Source organism: Procambarus clarkii, chromosome 62 (assembly GCF_040958095.1).
Source record: "Procambarus clarkii isolate CNS0578487 chromosome 62, FALCON_Pclarkii_2.0, whole genome shotgun sequence".
Lineage (NCBI taxonomy): Eukaryota > Metazoa > Arthropoda > Malacostraca > Decapoda > Cambaridae > Procambarus > Procambarus clarkii.
Genome location: NC_091211.1, coordinates 16,352,061 through 16,373,141, shown reverse-complemented (window position 1 = coordinate 16,373,141; position 21,081 = coordinate 16,352,061). Strand labels below are relative to the sequence as shown.

General features: G+C 39.9%; 1 protein-coding gene across 1 annotated transcript in view; it reads right to left on the bottom strand.

Moving 5' to 3' along the window:
- Positions 1 to 1,534: 1,534 nt before the first annotated feature.
- Positions 1,535 to 21,081, bottom strand: part of LOC123766432 (vitellogenin-like) — a 34,296-nt gene continuing 14,749 nt past the window's right edge. Inside the window, exons 4-15 of the mRNA XM_069308200.1 lie at positions 19,790 to 20,887; positions 19,506 to 19,653; positions 17,633 to 19,390; positions 17,181 to 17,438; positions 16,835 to 16,998; positions 13,399 to 14,000; positions 7,898 to 8,279; positions 6,096 to 7,595; positions 5,465 to 5,992; positions 4,491 to 4,860; positions 3,425 to 3,702; positions 1,535 to 3,228 (exon numbers count right to left, since the gene is read on the bottom strand). Of these exons, the coding sequence (XP_069164301.1) occupies positions 2,221 to 3,228; positions 3,425 to 3,702; positions 4,491 to 4,860; positions 5,465 to 5,992; positions 6,096 to 7,595; positions 7,898 to 8,279; positions 13,399 to 14,000; positions 16,835 to 16,998; positions 17,181 to 17,438; positions 17,633 to 19,390; positions 19,506 to 19,653; positions 19,790 to 20,887 (8,094 nt within the window). The 3' untranslated portion in view covers positions 1,535 to 2,220. The remainder of the gene's footprint in view (positions 3,229 to 3,424; positions 3,703 to 4,490; positions 4,861 to 5,464; positions 5,993 to 6,095; positions 7,596 to 7,897; positions 8,280 to 13,398; positions 14,001 to 16,834; positions 16,999 to 17,180; positions 17,439 to 17,632; positions 19,391 to 19,505; positions 19,654 to 19,789; positions 20,888 to 21,081) is intronic.

Here is a 21,081-nt window from a genome sequence, read left to right as displayed (position 1 = left end):
AGTACACCGAGAACTTCAACAAGATCTTGTAGATCTGAGGCAAAGTGAAATTGACACCAGTAATTCCATCTATCATCATACTATCATGCAAGAGGAGCCACACATCTATGGTTCATCCAATAAAATCAGCAGACTTCTAGATGTTACTACTGCTCGGCTTAGACTGTTACAAGTATCTCTGGGAATTCTCATTATCTGCCGATGTAAACCTGACCAAATGTAAACTGTCAACAAAATTATTCGCACACCCTCCGTCACTATGTGATGGAGTGCGAAAAGATACGTGAATTCAGAGACAATTCTATGACCAATGTACCAACGATGTGTCAATATTTCACTCAAAATGATCTGCTACCAGAAATTTTAGCCAAATATCCCCAGTTTGCTAACTGTAGGTAGTAAGTAAGAGTGATTGTAACCTATCCACCGCTGCCCACTGGATGGGGGGCGGTGTGCAGGACAAACATATCAATTGTGACACTAGCTCTCCACATATGTCAGTTGGATATAGCTATCCATTTTAGTATGTATGAGTTAAGTTTTTTTATTTAGAGTTAAAACTAATGTAGATATATGACCGAACCTAACCAACCCTACCTAACCTAACCTAAGTTATCTTAACTTAGCCTAAACTAACATAAGAGTCAATAATTTGTTCTTAATATAATATAATAATATTTAAAATAAACCAATTGGAAACAATATTTTGAAAATAAAGAAAATCACTCGGCCTGTTAGGCAAATCGGGCCTTGCGTAGTAGGCCGAGAAGTGTTCTGGCTACTAGGTGCAATATATATATATATATATATATATATATATATAGACATATGTCGTACCTAATAGCCAGAACGCACTTCTCAGCCTACTATTCAAGGCCCGATTTGCCTAATAAGCCAAGTTTTCATGAATTAATGTTTTTTCGTCTACCTAACCTACCTAACCTAACCTAACCTAACTTTTTTTGGCTACCTAACCTAACCTAACCTATAAATATAGGTTAGGTTAGGTTAGGTAGGGTTGGTTAGGTTCGGTCATATATCTACGTTAACTTTAACTCCAATAAAAAAAAATTGACCTCATACATAGAGAAAATGGTTGCTTTATCATTTCATAAGAAAAAAATTATAGTAAATATATTAATTCAGGAAAACTTGGCTTATTAGGCAAATCGGACCTTGCATAGTAGGCCAAAAAGTGAGTTCTGGCTATTAGGTACGACATATATATATATATATATATATATATATATATATATATATATATATATATATATATATATATATATATATATATATATATATATATATATATATATATATGTCAACAAAATATTTATATTTGTATATTTCATATCATTCAAATTATGTTTGCGTCGTCATCGTATACACATATGATGAATCAATGTGTGATCATCATACACATATGATGAATGACTGTTGTCATTAAACACATACGCTGCATCAATTTGTCATCATCGTACATATATGATGCATCAATCCAACAACGAGGGAAAGATTGATGAAACAAGAACAATGAATCTGTCTATACTTTTGTAATTAAACATATATATATATAGTATTTTGCAACAGTTAACCTTATTCGTAGATAAGCTTGGTAAAAACTTTACCAAAGAGCAGTTGCCCTTAAGTTATCCTCTCAAGTCCCCTGCGAGATGGAGAACTCGGCACACACACACACTGGCCGGTGTGAAAGCTCTTTTCTAGAGATCTGAATGTGAAATGTATCTCTGTGGCAACTCGTGGTTCACCGTAAGCCCAAACACCTCTGCTGCTGACACCAAAATGCCCCTCAACTCTATTATTGTTACACTCTTCCTCACTGTCATCATATTCTGATATACAAAGAACCGTTTGACTGTGACGGAAATCTTGTGCATGTAGACAGCAGTGCTTGTACAGCTCCAGTTTTCAAGACTCAATATTGAATAATGTTAACTCTTACATATGACACGTTGCCACAAAGACCATGTCCAAACGACTGATAAGAATCTAAGAAACATACAGTGTTATAGCTCAAAGTCCTTAGTATTATGCTTACATTTGTTGGAGCTAAAAATACATATCTTCACAATATTTCTATTTTAGATTAATATAATTGAAATGCTTTTAATTTACATTTGTATTTCTCTTGCATATGTTAATATACAAAATAATGTTACATAAGGCCTTGTTAGTGTGCATCTAAGCAGTCACATGATGCTATTTACAGTAAGTAGGGAAGACCAGGTCAATGCCTTTGGTGGAGCACATGGTTTGGTACGCATATGCAGCGCGGCAAGTCTGAGTAATCCCATAACATATTTTGATGAACGGTTCCGGACTGATCAACGGAGAGCACCTCGATCGAATTTCCAGAAGTTCATTACATTGAGCTGCCCACAGTATATTAATATTGTCGGGTGACACTGGAGGGACGGGTGGAGTGCGGCACTCTTGACTCTCTTGCCACGAGAACACCAGCTCTTGTAGGCTGGAAGCCCTGACACCAGAAGGCATCAGCCAATCATTACCAGTTTCGCCATCGTAACTACCAAGAAGGCCCGTTATGTGACCGAAGGCCCAGCCCCCAACGTTTACTGAAATCACACGTCGTTGTAGGAATATTCGGACAGACATGTAGGGTAACGTTAAACTGACTTCTTGTGGCGTCTTCTGGATTGTGAGCTCGCCAACAGTTACTTGTGCCATGCTCATCTCTTGTCCATTAATCTCAACACGGAAGTCCGCTTTGATAACGACGGTAGTGGAGTGAGTTGATAAGGTGATTTGTGGCGGGGATGATCGTTCTGGATGGGACATGGTAAGCTTGTTGGATTTGTAGATAGCTAAAATAACCTCACACGGTGAAGGTGGTGCTCGGAGCACAGCGCCGTCAAAGGTGAGGATCTCTGTGTCGCTCACAACCATGGCGGTGCGGTTGTATGGGGGCAACACATCCCTCTTGTGACGGGGCAGCAAGGTGTAGTATGCCCATATCAAGTCATTGATTGAAACAGGTATGAATGTGTCGTACCTCCACGCCACATTCTGATATATTGTGATAGGGTACGGCATTGCTGTTTGGAGAACTTGAGTTAAAGAATACATTGGAGTGTGTAAAGGAATTTGCACATTCATATGATGTTTTTCTTTTTCTACAGAAACTAATAAAATTTCTTTATTTACTTCACTGGTTAATGCATTCGCTTCAAAAATCACCCAATTCTCCTGAGGAATAAAAAAAAATATAATTAAAATTACAGTCATTCTCAAGTAATCTATTAAAAACTGGTTAATATTATAAAACATTTAGACTGTAGCTCATAACTGTGAATATCTACATAATACACACTACACATGAAGTATCATTATTTGCTCAAAAGAACTGCACATAACTCTTCTAAAATAACGACAATATACTAACACCAACGAATGAGTTGACGAGCCACAGTAGCGTCCTCAGGATAGGAGGCAACCGGAAATAATACAAACGGAGAATGTTAATATCATCCCACAAAGTTTGTCTGAATTTAGACGCCATATTCCACACGGCTTCACACTCCTCAGGATAGCGCGCGGTTATGGCGTCGTAGATGTTCTTGAATATCGCGTAGATCCTGGTCTTTTCCAGCTGTTGTCGCAGGTCCTCCACCCAGGGAGGCACCATCCCGAACTGCATCCAGCGGGCAGCATCCATTACTCCTGTACACGCAATGTTGCAATGTTCGCAGTTTGAGTTTGGCCAGATTTTGCACACCCACACCCACACACACACACATATATATATATATATATATATATATATATATATATATATATATATATATATATATATATATATATATATATATATATATATATATATATAGTATATATATATATATTTTGGAGAATTTTATATATATAAATATATATTTTGGAGAATTTTGGAGAATTGATTTTTGATTTACCTCCAACAGTGAAACGAAATGTACGAAAGATTGAGAAAATTCGTGTTAGAATTATTAATCTTACTTTTTCGGTCATATTTAATAATATATGTCTACAGGAAAGACTGCTACCAAAATATACTAATATATATATATATATATATATATATATACATATATATATATATATATATATATATATATATACACATACATATAACATGCATATGTATGTATGAATGTATTGACAGGTGTGTGTGTGAGATATGAAGAATACATAAATGGTAGCATGAAATTTGATTGATGAACCTCTGTTATTTAATTGTTGCATTTTGCATATGTATATAAATAATTATCTTTAATTCATACAATAATTATAGACCGAAAGGTTACTTCTTCAGAATAAAGTTTTGGATAATTGTTAGTTTTAATAAAGTCATGCATAAAAATGAAACTGTCTCATTAGAAATATTCAGAGATGTAGTCAAATTTGATGTTTAATTTGTAAAAATATGTAGACGGCTTATTCATTTATGTACAGTATAAAAGTTCAACACTTACGGTTCATAATCATCATTGTAAATTTATTTGATTCATTCCGAATGTAAAGCAATTCTTCGACAATACTGTCTACGATGAACTTTTGCGCATCGGCCAAGCCTAATAAAAAGTCGTAGCAATATTGTTGGACGTAGGCTACCACGGGAGTTATGGTGTGACAGAAAGCCTCAAACTTAGGTACAATTACATCATAGACATCTTCATATATTTCTCGCAGATCGAGATCGACTTGGTTTATGAGGGAAAGTATCTGAGGGTTTGGGAAGAGAATGCCTCGCTGCTGAGCTTGGTCCTTCATGTAGTTATACACGCTGCCAGCCCACGTCTGAACAGACCCCATCACTCGCCTGCACGCCGCTACCACATTATTCTGTAAACAATTATCAACCAATAATCTTGGTATGCATATTTTATTTTTATAGAATATCTCCTAATAAGTTAAAGCTAGGACGTCATCATGAGAAAGCACTCTGCTACAATGACTAAATAACTTAGAACGGTTCAAAAAGGCTAGATAAATAGCTGGGAATATAAGGAGTGAGTGAAGGAACAATGGCTAGCCACTTGAGCCCAAGGATAAATGTACAAAAATGTAAGAACTTTTGTATATATAAATAAATACAAATAAATAACTAAAAATAACGCCGCCCATGAGACGCTAGGCTATCGCTCAAAACACAAATCAAGAGCATGGGAATTCTAAATAGTATAAATTACAATAACTGGTTTCAAACTAAAATACGAATTCGACCAAGAATTCCTCGATCAAGAATATTATTAGATATAAAATGGCAGTAGTTGCTGTACTCTTATTCTGATTATAATCATTTCTTTCAAAATTAGGTCAACATAAAGTTTATAAATGCAGGTCTACAATTTCTCAATCTAAGATAATTACAAGTTCAAGTTAAAAATAAACTATTTTGATCTCTTTTAAAATACTTTTTAAAAACATGTATATAACTGCCATTTACCTTAACTCTGGTAAAATGTTGTTCGACAAAAGCCACATCAACACTGATCAGGGTTGGAGAGGTCAACTGTGCTTGCATCTCTGCAATGACATATCTTTGCGGTGAGCCATTAAATTCCACAGCCAAACTGACCTCAGCGTTCTTTGGGGTCTGGAACCCACACCTTGCAGCGTAAATATACTGACTATGTAGCTTATTTATTGATAGTTGGATGAAGGCAGGTTTACAGAACTTGGAGTGAACTTCGTAAGAGCCGAAGGATGAAATGTGAGCCACAGCCTTGACCTTGTGGCCGTTACACTCGGGATCTTCTTCACGCTGCGTCGTTCCAGCGATGTCCACCACGGAGACTCCAGCGTTAATCACACGGAAGGCCATTGTTGCATCTCTAGGGGAGACCCGGTCGTATATGGCCGACACCTGGAAGGTTACCGGGGAGGAGGGAGACTTCTGGAACTGGAGATCAATGCCAGCCGTGTGGGGAGCATAGGCCATCACTATGGTGACCTTGGGAAGCTCCATTAGTATCTGCAACAGTTACACATCATGGTAACAATAACAAAGAATGGCTGTTGCATGATTTTGCTCATGGGAATAATATATCATGGAGTACAAACAATGGGAAACTTACCCTTGTGGCTAATGCTACTTCAATTTTGATTGTATTGTTAGCAGTTTTAGTTGACTGGAAGGTGCCCACAATTTTGTCTGCTGTATCTGGGAAGACGTCCAGTTCAATAGAACCTCTCAGTTCTTCTCCACTGCCCGAATGCTGAACCTTAACTTGCAAGTCTCTTGCCAGACGTGGATGACTAATGCGACCTTCGTACTTGGACTGGTGATCCCGGTAGCTGTGGGAGGACTTGGCCGCGATCTCGTATTTTGCCTCACTCTTAGCCTTGTTAGGATAGAACCTGAGACTTGACGCTGAAGGAGAATACTCGACGTCACCCTCCATAGTGCGGGATGGAGATTTAAAGATCATAGCGAAGGTGTTGGGTGTGGGATTTTGATAGAGGCAGCTGTAAATCTCTCTAACATGATGTTCGTCCATGTCATTTGTATTCCTATAGGCTTCTCTTTTTCTTATCTGGTAACCCGGTCTATCCTGATATTCGCCTCTATCGTTGTCATAGTCTTCACCTTGTCGTTCTTTGTTGTCCTTGTCGTCCAGAGGTTTACCCGTTTTGTTGGCATAGTCCTCGCCTTGATCCCTCTGGTAACCCTCCACAATATCCTGGTATTCAGATCTGTCATTGTCATAGTCTTTGCCTTGGCCTCCCTGGTAACTCTCTCTATCCTGGTATTCAGATCTGTCATTGTCATAGTCTTTGCCTTGGCCTCCCTGGTAACTCTCTCTATCCTGGTATTCAGATCTGTCATTGTCATAGTCTTTGCCTTGGCCTCCCTGGTAACTCTCTCTATCCTGGTATTCAGATCTGTCATTGTCATAGTCTTTGCCTTGGCCTCCCTGGTAACTCTCTCTATCCTGGTATTTAGACCTGTCATTGTCATAGTCTTTGCCTTGGCCTCCCTGGTAACTCTGTCTATCCTGGTATTCAGACCTGTCATTGTCATAGTCTTTGCCTTGGCCTCCCTGGTAACTCTCTCTATCCTGGTATTCAGACCTGTCATTGTCATAGTCTTTGCCTTGGCCTCCCTGGTAACTCTGTCTATCTTGATATTCAGATCTGTCATTGTCATAGTCTTTGCCTTGACCTCTCTTGTAATTCTGATTATCCCCATATTCGTCCCTGCCGCTGTCATAATCTTCTCTTTGGCGTCCTTCATAACTTTCCCTGTCTCGATGTTTATCTGTGTCGGTGTTATAGTCTTCTTGACGTTCTTTGTAACTTTCTCTGTTATGTTGCTCTTCCATAATGTCTTCATTGTCTCCTCTTCCTTCAATCATACTAAGCGCTGTCTTTATTAGGTCACGGACAGCTGTCATATCTATCGAAGACTCCAAAGATTTGACACCACCCTCCTGGTGCGTCACCATGTCCCACTTGAACATGGTGACTGGAGAGTCCAGGTCCGCCTTCCAGTGGATGTTATAAGAGTTCTCCTCACTGGAGGACTGGAACTCTACCTGTAAAGGCTTCCTCGTACTAGAAGTCGACGTTGCACTCTGAAGTAGAAGAACTGTTATTAATGTACCTCTTAATTCCTATACATAGAAATTTAGGTATTTGACTCTAATGATCTACTGAGGTAAAACTACTATCTTTACGTCTCTACCTTACACTAAAGGCAAATATAAAATGTTTAGTTCAAATATATATTTGAACTAAATCAGACTTAAAAAAAAAATTGTGCACTTTTTTAATATTTCCATAAGCAATTTGCCATTTGAATGCAGTTGAAGAAAGCTTGAATGTATATGAATTCTTAAATATGTAACTTGATGCAATCCATCACAAGTCACTTTACCTTTACATATATGACCCGGGCCTCTGGTGTACTGTGATGCATAGCTTTCGTTGTGAGGCTCGTGGTGTGGCCCTCTGGTGACATGTAGTTGAGTTGCAAAGCAAGCTTGTAGTTGTATGGGCTGCCCAGGCTTTCCAAACCTATGACACTTGCTAATCTGTAATCGTTATTCTCCAGGTTCTTGTAGCGAAAACGGGTATGTATATTAATAGAGTTATGTTGTTGCTGAACAGTGTTCTTCACCTCATATATACAAGTTTTGTTAGCGGCAGTAATTATTTCAAGTTCCAAACCATTCTCTCCCTGGAAATGGGCTAAAAGGTTGGCTTCTGTGAGATTCATTTTGACAATGTAGGTCTCGTTCAGCCACTTGACAGTGCCTCTGAAACAGAAGAGAGCATTCAGTATTTATTTTACTCCAGTTAGATATTAGTCTTATCCAGAATTAACATAAAATATACAACAAACAGATTTAAAAGTAATTTTAGTATACTTTAAAATGATTCATATCTAAAGTGCGAAGGTTCGATTATCACAGCAGGGCAGCAGCGTATAGCAATGTTTTTCTCACCTGATGCCTCTGTTCACCTAGTAAAAAATTAGATACCTAGAAAAGCTAAACAGCTCGAGCCTGTAGGCACAAAGAGGTGAATACTCACACTAATAATAATAACCCGTGGTTCAATGGACAGTGCTAGGAAGCGAAAGCAAAAAAGCAGGAGGGAGTGGAGGAAATAATAATAATAATAATAATAATAATAATTTATTGTTTCGAGGGACAGGAAGCCAGTGTATTCATACACGTTTGGCTTTTATCAAAGCTCCCCCCCCCCACTCAAGGCCGAATTACTGACCTCGCCTAGGAGGTCACCCCACAACACGCTGACTAGCACCTGAGTACCTACTCACTACCAGGTGAACAAAAGCATTAGGTGAAAGGAAATGTGCGCAACCATTTCTGTCCCGCCTGGGGTTCGAACCCTGAATTCTCTATTATGCGTCGAGAACGAACGGTCCCGAGTACTACCGGGACCATCAAACAGAGGGCAAAGGACGGAGGTACAACAGAGGTAAACGGGAAGAGGTGCAACAGGGGGCCAGGAATGACTAAATAAATATATAAGAAGAGTGTGGGAAAGAAAGTATGAAAATGATATTGCCTCCAAAGCAAAGAGCCAACCGAAACTCTTACATAGCCATATAAGAAGGAAATTGACAATGACAAAGTAACCAGGTTACGAAAAAGGGAAGACCAGTATACAGAAAATGATAAAGAAATTTGTGAGGCGCTCAAGGCCAGCTTCCATGGAGTGTTCACTACTGAGCCTGAACAACTCCCAGAGCTAGATGAGGAAGCAGCCCCTGATGAGAAACTACTAAATATTGAGGTAACAGCGGATAAAGTAAAGTTACATCTAGCATCACAAGATGTAGCCAAAGCTTCTGGGCCAGACAGAGTATCACCATGTATGTTAAAAGAAGCAGCACAGGCTCTCAGCATACCTCTAGCACTAATCTTTAATGCATCACTTACAGAGGAGGACTCGTCCAGCTGCTGGAAGAAGGCAAATGTGGTGCCAATCTATATGAAAGGAGATAGAGAAGAGGCGCTTAACTACAGACCAGTGTCACTCACAAGCATCCCTTGCAAAGTACTTGAAAGAATGATAAGGTTAAGACTAGTTGTACACCTAGAAAGAATTAGGTTTGTAAGTAAACAACAACACGGTTTAAGAGCAGGGAAATCCTGCCTGACGAACCTCCTGAAGTTTTATAATCAGGTAACGAACATAAGGCAAGACAGAGAAGGCTGGGCAGATTGCATATTTCTGGACTGCCAAAAAGCCTTTGATACAGTACCACACAGGAGGTTACTATACAAACTGGAGAGACAGGCGGGAGTAAGCGGAAGCACACTAATGTGGGTAAGGAAATAACTGGCAGATAGGAGGGAGAGCGCGACAGTGAGGGGTGAGAAGTAGGAGCTGCATAACAAGGATCAAGGTGCTGGGACCCACACTATTCTTCATTATGAAAATGACTTGACTGCAGGAGTTGAGTCAGACTCGACATTTGCGAACTATGCAAAACGATTACAATCCTCCTCCGATAGAAGAGGATTTTAGATTCTACAAGATGGCTTGAACAAGTTGAAGAGCTGGTTCTAGAAATGGCTGCTGGAGTTCAGCAAGTGTAAGGTGATGGGAATGGGATCAGGAGACCAAGAGGCCAATACAGGATGAAAGAAAAGTATCTCCCTATAAAGAGATAAACACCTGAGAGTCGACATAACACCAACCTAACTCCAGAGGCTCATATATATAGAATAACATCAGCTGCATTCTTTTGTGAACAAAAGTCAGAAGAACCTTCAGGAACTTGAATAAGGATACTTTTAGATCACTGTATACCACCTATGTGAGACCAGTTTTTATGCTGCCCCATCGCGGAACCCCCATCTAAAAAATACATCAGGAAGGTAGAAAATGTGTAGAAATTTGCACTGAGACTCATCCCAGAGTTGCGAGGGATGAGGTATGAACAGCGGGTGAAGGAATTAAACCCGACAACGCGAGAAAGGAGGAGGGAGAGGGGGGACATGATACAGACGTATAAAATACTTAGGGAGATTGACAGGGTGGAAGAAGAGGAAATATTTACAATGAATACCACGGATGGAAGCGATCAGATGTGTCATAGAGATGTTAGAAAGTTTTCTTATAGCATAAGGGTAGTGAGCAAAAGGAATGACCTAAAGGAGTGGGTTGTAGAGGCAAACTCTACAACCTGCTCCTTAAGGTCATTCACAACTAATTCAACCTGCAACTTTAGGTCATTCATAAAATTTCACAACTTTAAAAGAAAATATGGCAGGGAACTAGGCCAGGAGTCAATGCATTAGACAACTAATAGCTAGAAAAGTGGGGTCCAAGAGCTAAATCTCAGTCCTGCAGGCAGAAATAGGTGAGTACACACACACACACACACAGGTCAATCATATCAATGTTTGCTGACGGTACTAAGATAATGTGAAGGATGAGAAGTAAAGAAGGCTGCAAGACTCTGGAAGATGAAGTAGACTGTCTTAGAAACAGCTACTGGACTTTACTCCAGACACAAGCAAGGATATGAGGATAAAAACAGGAATGAGGGAGCATCAAATACAGCACACATTGAAAGAAAGACAACGTTCCACTTGGGAAAAGAGAGTTTAGTAGGAGACATAACTGGAGATGTAAGATGAAGTAGATAACCGCTTTTGCCCGAAACTCTATGGTGCTAGTGGCTTTACAAGAATGTTAATTCAACTTATTTTCTATATTCTCTTTTAACTCCCAATGTAACTTCTTGTATATAAATAAATAAATAAATAATAAATAAATGTAACACCAGAGACACATCACAAGGATAACATGGGCAGCATATGTAAACTGATAAATGTTCTGATCAACTTCAGGAGCTTGGACAAATGACTCATCCGAGCACTATGTACATCCCGTGTGAATCTCATCCTTGTCCATGAAATATATGTTCCCAGTGTGGAACCCCCTACCTAAAGAAACACAAAACCAAACTAGAAAAGATCCAATGCTATGCAACAAGGCTTGTTGCTGAGCTCAGGGGACTGAGCCAAGAGGAAACACTGAGGACACTGGATCTGGCCACACTGGAGGAAAGGAGGAATGGGGCAGACATGATAATGATGCACAACATACTAGTGGGAGGAAACTGACTAAAAACAGAGACGCAGCGCTTAGAGTGAAGAACTGTAGTAATGGCATCATTTGAAACTGGCGACATAAATGAGTCACAAAGTTGTCCGAAGGAACGTTTTCAGTTTTTTAAGAGTATTAAAACACTTTAACGCGTGCGGCGATATGGACTGGACCTTCTTGGAAGTGAACTCGACGTTTTCGGGTGACCGAGCGGCAACACTGAAAAATGCATACTCTTTTCGCTGTCCTGACCATAATTTTCGATGTACAGATTTCATTTTTTGTACCAATGTGTTCGCTATAGAATGATCTACAAGAACATATGTATATGTCACCAAAGCATGAGTTAAATCACACAAAAAGCTAAAGAACTACATTGATCACTAGCCGTGAGCTCCGAACAGCGACAAAATGTTTCTATTCTTTTCAGGGTTGTCAACTCCACACTTGTCCTACAGCGTTAAATTTGGTATCACTGTGATCGCAATTAAATTCCCTACACGGACATATGCATATAAATGCAGAATCATGATCGCGGCCCACACCAAGAGTGTGTGAAGTGCGCGATTACACTTGCCATGTCAACAATACAATGGTCTTTCCACTAAGTTACAATACAATGCCGTTCTCCCAAATATGCCATGTGCCTATTAGAGAAAACGGAAATGTAATGGCAAACATTTTCATATTATCCCCAAGTCGATCGAATAAGAATTGGATTTTATACAAATATTTTTTAATCGGTCGTAAATTTACGACGCACCTGTACTTTTAGGAAAAACTACTTGTCGTTTATTTACGACCCAGGAGCGCTAAAGTGTTTATTAATAAACACTTTAGCGCCCCTGGGTCGTAAATAACTTTAGTGGAACTAAATAAGTGGAATGGAATAACTAAATAAGTGTAGTGGTAAGACACTCGCCTGGCGTTCCGCGAGCGCTATGTCATGGGTTCGTATCCTGGCCGGGGAGGATTTACTGGGCGCAATTCCTTAACTGTAGCCTCTGTTTAACGCAACAGTAAAATGTGTACTTGGATGAAAAAACGATTCTTCGCGGCAGGGGATCGTATTCCAGGGACCATAGGATTAAGGACTTGCCCGAAACGCTACGCGTACTAGTGGCTGTACAAGAATGTAACAACTCTTGTATATATCAAAAAAAAAAAAAAAAAAAAAAAAAAAAAAAAAAAAAAAAAAAAAGAATAATAAAAAGAACTAAATAATGGAATAATAAATAAGTGGAACATATACTAGATAACGAAGTTGTCGAGGCTAATTCAATACAATTTTAAATGTTAATATGATAAGGAAAACGAGTTAAAATAAAGAGTAATTGCAGATCAGATCTATCTAGGAAGGGTAGGGAGACATAATGGCTGCCGGTCTGAGAATCAGGGGAAAGCGCCAAGCCATTACAACTATAGCACTGGGAAGGGGTCAGGATAAGGATTTGGGATGGGACAGGGGGGGGGGGGAAGGAATGGTGCCCAACCACTTGGATGGTCGGGGATTGAATGCAGACCTGCATGAAGTGAGACCATTGCTCTACCGTCCAGCCCAAGTGGTTGGACTGGACGGTAGAGAGCGTTATGGAATGTATTCTTGCGATGGTCAGTAATTGACATAATAGATATGATAGACAAAATTGGCAAAGTCATTGAATTCGACAACTGGTGGCTGGAAGGGTGGGGGTCCAAGAGCTAAAAGGTTGATCCTGCAAGTACAAGGAGGTGAATACATACATACATACATATATATATTCAGATAAGTAAACTTATACTTACATGTAGAAAGTGAACTTAGGGTTACTGGGTCTGGTAAAAAACCGACCATAAGCTGAGATTCTCTTATTTGGGTCAGCATCTGCGTCCCAAGAGACATGTGTCGCCACTATGTAATGCTCAAAGTCCAAATCAAGTCCACTAATAATTCTTCGATGGAAGGAGCTCTGTGGGAAGAGCAGGGTGTCGGTATTGAGATAGATGACCCTCTTCCCGACAATAGCGTCCACTCGACTATCCATGAGTACAGGCAGAAGGAACTTAAAGCCGATTGTAGTCTTCTCGATATTTGGTTCAGTCAGCATATTCCATTCACAAGACAATATCGACTGCCGTTCATTTTTCACATCTAGGTCCATAAGTAAACGATGCTCTGAATGGTTGAGAGTGGCAGCGACCCTGTGAACTCTACCGAACAATTCAAGTTTAATGTCTGTCTTAAGGATGGTCACATTGGAAGAAAACGTGGCTGTGAGTGGTCCTTGAGCGCGAAGAAGGATAAGTTCTCCATGCTTGACGGCGGCTTGAAGCATGTACTGATCCTCTCCCTGCTCCGCCGCCTTGCTCTCAAACTTGATGGCTCTCATGTACTCTGGTATGTCCACCTGTTCACGATGAAATATAAGAAGACACTTGAAAAATTAATATTAAATATATTATATAGTTTTTGGGTAACCACAAAGGAAACTGGATATCAGCTCTTTCGTTCTTAAACAAAATCCAGTTTGTTTCTCAACCCTTACACAGCTCCATTCATCGGTTTTTCCCCTTATATTTGTTAACTCTTTGTAGTCACGTGCAACTTGATGACTTAGTGAGTTAAATAAATTAATTTAATTGGATTATGCCTCCCAAGACCTGCTGGGTCTATGGAGGCATAATTCCTAAAGGCCTTTGGTTATTGCTTGTCAACTTAAAATAAATTAACAACACAACATTTCTCCCCCATTTCCTTCCTTCTCTCCCCCTCTTGTCTTTCTCCCAGAAAATGTAATATTACATGGTAGTGAAGAAACAGATAAAAGAATCCAACAGAATACAATGTAATTTCATTTCAAATTTCATGAAAATTGTTGACCAAACCACACACTAGAAAGTGAAGGGACGACGACGTTTCAGTCCGTCCTGGACCATTCTCAAGTCAATTGTAATCAACTTTAGAATGGATCGACTTGAGAATGATCGACATTCTCAAGTCGATCAAGCCATATTTCAGCCACGTTATTGTGACTCCTCGTCTTCATGAAAATTGTCAGGGGTTGTAACAAATGCCAATATTTCTTGAAGTGTGCCACTGGTGCTGACCCGAACTAGGCTATGACACTCCCATACCCTCAATATTTCAGGTTGGAAAGGTGAGTGAAGGTAACCCCAAGTGTCAGAAACCACCTCCCTCCTCCTCTTCTCTTCCCTATCCAATTTCTCCCACCTCGAACACAGACATATTTATTTAATACTAAATTATCTTTCTTCACTTTAGAGCGAAGAAATATAACGACTTGATTAGCCCCTTTTACCAGTTTTGTGAGGGCTCACCATTCGACCTTACCTCTCTGGTAATAGCACCAATAGGACTGACCTCGACCAACCTATGTCTATCCCATACCTCAACCCATTCTTTCTGCAAAGTTAGGTGAGACTAGCCCTAAGCATCTGTCCTCCAGCCGTGGACAGAGATAAAATAGTCACAAAGGCATTCTTTGTTTTATACGCAGTATACTAGAAGGGTATTAATAAACTGTAATGAATAGATATTTTAGGCCATACTGATGCCACATGCTCCAAAATTCTTCTTATTAATTATTTTTATGTATAATAAGGAACATTAATAATTTTATTAGGCAAAAGATGGATAGAAAGATATCAAAGCTTGATAATTTTACAGGCTATAATTTTGTTATAGTGAAAACTTCATTTGACATGCACCGCACTCACCCCAAGTGAACCAAAATACACGATGTGATGTATGACATCATGTCATACATCACATCAGGTTAAGGTAAATCTGGTAAACAAATATGCATCCTGATCAATATTATGCATAATTACTACATTTGTATGTCCTAAAGTGAATATAATCTAGATAACAATGAAGGTAAACACAAAATACAGTACATGTGCTGTACATTGTAAGAAAAAAACAGAAACAATTAAAAAACTTAGTCAATTCACAACAAAATCACAATAATATGACATATGTATGTCATATTATTACCTGTATGACAAAATGTTCGGAGCAGGATGGCGGTATGGAACTAGCATTCTGGGTCACTCCAGACCCCATGCCTTACTAATGCACCGTGATAGGCAAACAGTTACACAACTTGAAGTCTGCTCGGACCCACTAGGAGTCTGGAGGCACCGAGCCGGTAGCCATCACAACTTAAAGTCTGCTCGGACCCACTAGGAGTCTGGAGGCACCGACCTGGTAGCCATCACAACTTGAAGTCCGCTCGGACCCACTAGGAGTCTGGAGGCACCGACCTGGTAGCCATCACAACTTGAAGTCTGCTCGGACCCACTAGGAGTCTGGAGGCACCGACCTGGTAGCCATCACAACTTGAAGTCCGCTCGGACCCACTAGGAGTCTGGAGGCACCGACCTGGTAGCCATCACAACTTGAAGTCCGCTCGGACCCACTAGGAGTCTGGAGGCACCGACCTGGTAGCCAATCAAAGTTTTACATACAACACGCTAACACTCTGGAGTAGGTAAAGGAGTTCCCACCAAATGCTTTCATCAACACAATGAAATCTCAATAATATGATATATCTATAAGAAAAACTCTGAAGAAGGATGGCAGAATCAAACCACCATTGTGGATTGACCAGACCACACACTAGAAGGTGAAGGAACGACGACGTTTCGGTCCGTCCTGGACCATTCTCAACTTGAATCGACTTGAGAATGGTCCAGGACGGGCCGAAACGTCGTTGTCCCTTCACCTTCTAGTGTGTGGTCTGGTCAACATACTTCAGCCACGTTATTGTGACTCATCGCCACCATTGTGGATGTGCACCTTACCAGTGGACCCTAGATGTGCATATCCTAGATCTTTATCCTCTTTAGCATATCATGGTCTATTGGTAAAGCATCACTTTAATGTGATTCTGTTAATGTACTTGGTGGGAGTGTTTGTTGAAGAACTCCATTACGTAAACTGGAGTGTGTGCAGGTTTAATGTAATCTTGGATTGGCTACCAGCTTGGTGTCTCCAGATTCCTAATGGGTCAAGGGGGGACTACAGGTTGAATAACCTTTACCCTATTATGGTCTATTGGTAAGGCGTGCAGTTGGGGGTGACACAAAAGTTGATTCACTTCCGCTGTTCTGCCTCAAAGATTTTCACATTAGCCAATATTTACTATACTTACAACTCAAGTGAAAGTTATGTTCCACTCTGGCAGTATTTATACAGTGTAGAGTCGTGTAAGCTTACCAAGACTAAGGTGTAGCATGACTGGTCAGACCTATCATTCATGACTTCCAGGTCCGCCACCTTCACACCGTCGCTAGCGCGAATTACTTCCAGAGATGCTCCTTTTTTCAGGTCTTCATAGAAGATGGTGGAAGATGTTTTGTACCCAGTACTACCTATTTTTACTAAGGAAATAAAGTTTTCATAAAAAAGAAATACCCCTAAATCATTATTCCTGGCTGTTATTTTATCATATTAAATTACCTTTTTATTGTGTAATCAAAAAATATATATATATGTTGAAGCAATATCAATATATTTTAAATATTTTAAAATTATAGTACATGTAATCAATAACTACAATTACCTTTAGCTTTTGTTTTGGTGACAAAATTTTGGTTCAAAGTTCCTTTTGTTGTGTGGGAGGCCACAACATTCACCAGGTCTTCATTCCTCTTTGTAATCTTGAAGGAAGATGAATGCTCAGCGCTCTCCCCAGATTCTTTAGTCTGATGAATGAAGGAGATGATTTGCCAGTCAGATATCTCGCCATGGAACTCAAACTTGCGCAGTTTAGTCAGCATAAGAATGTAGGGGAACGTGGTGTGCCTCAGGTCTGCTCCAACTGCATGTAAATACAGCATAGCAAAGTAAATATATAAATTAATTTGTCAAAACTCAATTTTATGTGGTTTGACATTTTATGCATTCCTGCGAATCTAGTAATGAATTAATATATGTACTCCTAATCATGCTTAAAGATATATCACTGAATAAACATTCTTAAAGATATATATCACTGAATAAACATTAACTTACATTCTATATCTGAGACAAAGTAGTTTCTTAGGGCATTCTTTATCGTGAATAAGAAGTCCACAGACATATTACATTCTCTGAATCTCCCGACAAACTTGCTCTCGAATATTTGTGATTCAGGAGGGAAGTATCTATTCCGGCTAATGTAGATGTCTAATTCATATTTGTTCTTTGTTGGCGTTGACTCGGTTATGACATCTATCTTAATGCCACGAGATAATTCTGTCCGGTTAGACTTGTAGTTAGCATAAACTTCGACACCCTTGTGACCTTCCTCATTGATGATGGTGACCCAGATTCCACTGGTAACAGCAGATGATCTTAATCGAGCAGAAATAACGCAAGCATTTCCTTGAATGATGTGGGATAGAGTTACTTCAGCCTCTTTTGGTGTTGAAGAACCGGATGATTCTACCTTCACTACCGCCATCTTACTTTCTTTCTTGTCCTGAGTGACTACTGTCATACGATAACCCGTCAAAGACGATTCTTCCTTCTCGACGTATAGCTTGGCAATGGTCGGGGCCCCAAATGGCAGGGAGTTGCTACGGAAGATATCCGGGATGTCCAGTTCATAACATAACTTCAGACCTAGAATGGGTTCAAGATTGTTGATACATGACTGGGTTCTTATTCTGATGTCCTTCATGGATGGTGGGATGATCTTGGTCTCTGGGCTGCCTCTCTCACTCTTCATGAGGTATGTCTCACTCTTCACATTAATAAGTTCTATATGTTCAGGAAGATCCCATTGAACTTCCATCTCATTCTGCTCAGTATTGTTCTGTGGCTTAACATTGAGAGTGGCGCCGTATATCTTGGACAAGGTGGTATTTGCCTTGATTCCTGTCTTAGTGAGGAATGTATCATACCCAATAAACCCATCAGTGTATACAGACACACTAGGAATAATCTTAATAGTATTATTGCCCTTCTTCCAATTATATAAGAAGTCTAAAGGATTGAGATTGCCTTCTATTTGCAGCCCAGTAACAGCCGTTCCTTCCATCATGAGTTTGAATGGTGTACCCTGAATGGTGGGGAAGGAGTAGTCAAAACTAATCTGAAATGTTCGAGCTATATTGACGTTCAAGGTTTTAATTTGGTTCAGGATATCACTGATGTATGATAATAAGAATTCAGTCATTTTATCAACACTAATGTCTTTCACTTCTCCAGAAAATGAAGCAAAACTAATCTCTTGGCCCATAAAGCGAGCAAAAATATCAGCCTGAATAGTTTTGAGTTTGTCACTATTATAGATCTTCTCAAATATTTCAGTTGCATGGGAAAAGTCAACGGATCGTTTAGTTCTCAGCTGGTGCAGGAAATGCTCAAATATTGTTCCACCCGTTTGTTTAATAAACCGAGTCACATCTTTTAAAATTTGTCTTAAACTAGTTTTCTGGACGTATCCTTCAGGACCAAATATTTCCTCGAAGATGGGTTCCAAACCCTCAAGCCGGACTCCAACCTCGCCTAAGTTCATTAAGATTCCCTCTAAGGCGGCGGTGAGGTTGAAGTCAATAGAGCGAGGGACAAAGGATCCCGGAGAGTAGATGATGTTGGACTCCACGCCGGCACCAGCCCCCAGGGCCGGCGAGAAGTACGCTAGGTCTATATTGCGAGAATATTTTCTTATGTCCTTATTAAAGTTCCTAGGAATCACAATATTTGATAAAAGATACCGGATTTCTACTTTCTCAGGTGCATATGATTGCTGGAGGTTAAGAAGATGGCTCAAAATAAATCCACGAACTGAAAAATAAAAATACATATACATTAAAAATATTCTCAGATAACTTACATTTTCTGTAATGTGCATTTAACATTTTCAGTTATAAAAATGTATGAAAAATAAGTACACATATACCTTGTGTATTTTCCTCTTGAGAAATTTTGGTAATAATCAATTCTAAGTTCTTCTTCTCAGCACACCGAACTGCCATAAGATAGGCTGCAATCCGAACCTCAGAGGCCATTGCAATATCAACAGAAAAATTTACAAGCTGCTCTGTTGACTGTTGGGTGAGAATAGTGAAAATAATTCATGGAGTTTTATTTTTTCTGATTAATTTTATTATACTGTATTGTGATATGTATATTCAGAAATACATTAGTATATATTTGGGAATAATAATGCATTTAAAAACTTACCTGGTGATGACATTTTGTTTGTCTGAAGGCTTGTGCGGCGGCCACGCGGATGTTGTTCTTAACACCTTCTGTTTCCATGCATCTGAGGACAGACCTGGCCACCTCTTGGGTCATTATGCCCATGTTACCCAGAGCCTTAAGTGTTGTCAGGGCAGCTTTTTCTGTCTCTTCATCGTCAGAAGGAGAACACTGTCTTTGTAGTTTGTGACCTAGAGCTTCAGCTAGGCTCTTAACTGGTTCTATTTCATCGCAGTTGTGATTATGCCGGCAGTAAGTATTGACCAGAGAGGCACCAGCCAGGGTTGCCATTGGTAGAGGATGAGCAGATTCGAACAATGGCTTGAGAGCGACCATGGCATGGATACTTGGACGGGGAAGACTGAATAAAGCTGCTGAGTAGAGGGCTCGACGAACTACCGAGGTGTGTCCACTTGTCAGCTCCTTTACCATAACCTTTACGGAACCAGACTCATGGATGAAAACAACAACGTCCAGAAAAAGTTGCTCTAGTTTCTTGTGATCTTGACAAAACTGTCCGCTGCGGATTTTGTCCAAAGTTTGTGTTATGGCTTCCTCAGGGACTCGTCGCAGGAGTTGTGCAGCCTTGGCTACCAGAGCAGCAACATCACGCTCAACGGCATCTTTAGTCTTCTCACAGATCTGCTTCATGGTCTGGTCCAACTGGGCCACCATGGACGGGTCCTTCTTGAGGGTATCGTAGTCATACCGGAGACTCTTGCGTTCCATGTTAGCTTGAGGGATGGCAGAGGCGGCAGCTGATTGGTCGTTGGATTCTGAGATGAATCTCAGAGTGGACTCCTGTCTGGCTTCAATATACTTATAGAGACCATAGCTGGGTCTGACCACGTTCTCATCCTCACAGGTGATGCTGGAGTAGATTCCGTTCTTGATCTCTTGTTGACACATAGAGTGGGACTTTTCCAGTGGCAGAAGACCTTTGAGCCAGGGAACCTGGGTCTCAGCAGGGGTCGGGTAACGCTGCTTACACACTCGGTGGTTCTTCTCCTTCTTCATAATGACTCTATCTCGATGGTTGTGCACCTCGTACCTCGTTGGGCACGTTCCTAACACATCCGTCTGTCGAGAAAAGTTCAGTTAAGAAAATATATTTGAAGATAACGATATGGGTGAAATTAAAGCACTCATAATATGAAACTTTTGCTGAATGCTATAGTAGATATTTTTGGATGATAAATGCTCTTGTCAGATATTTATAACATAAAAGATAAAAATATTTTGGATGTTTTTTTATTTAGTATGTGCCATATCTA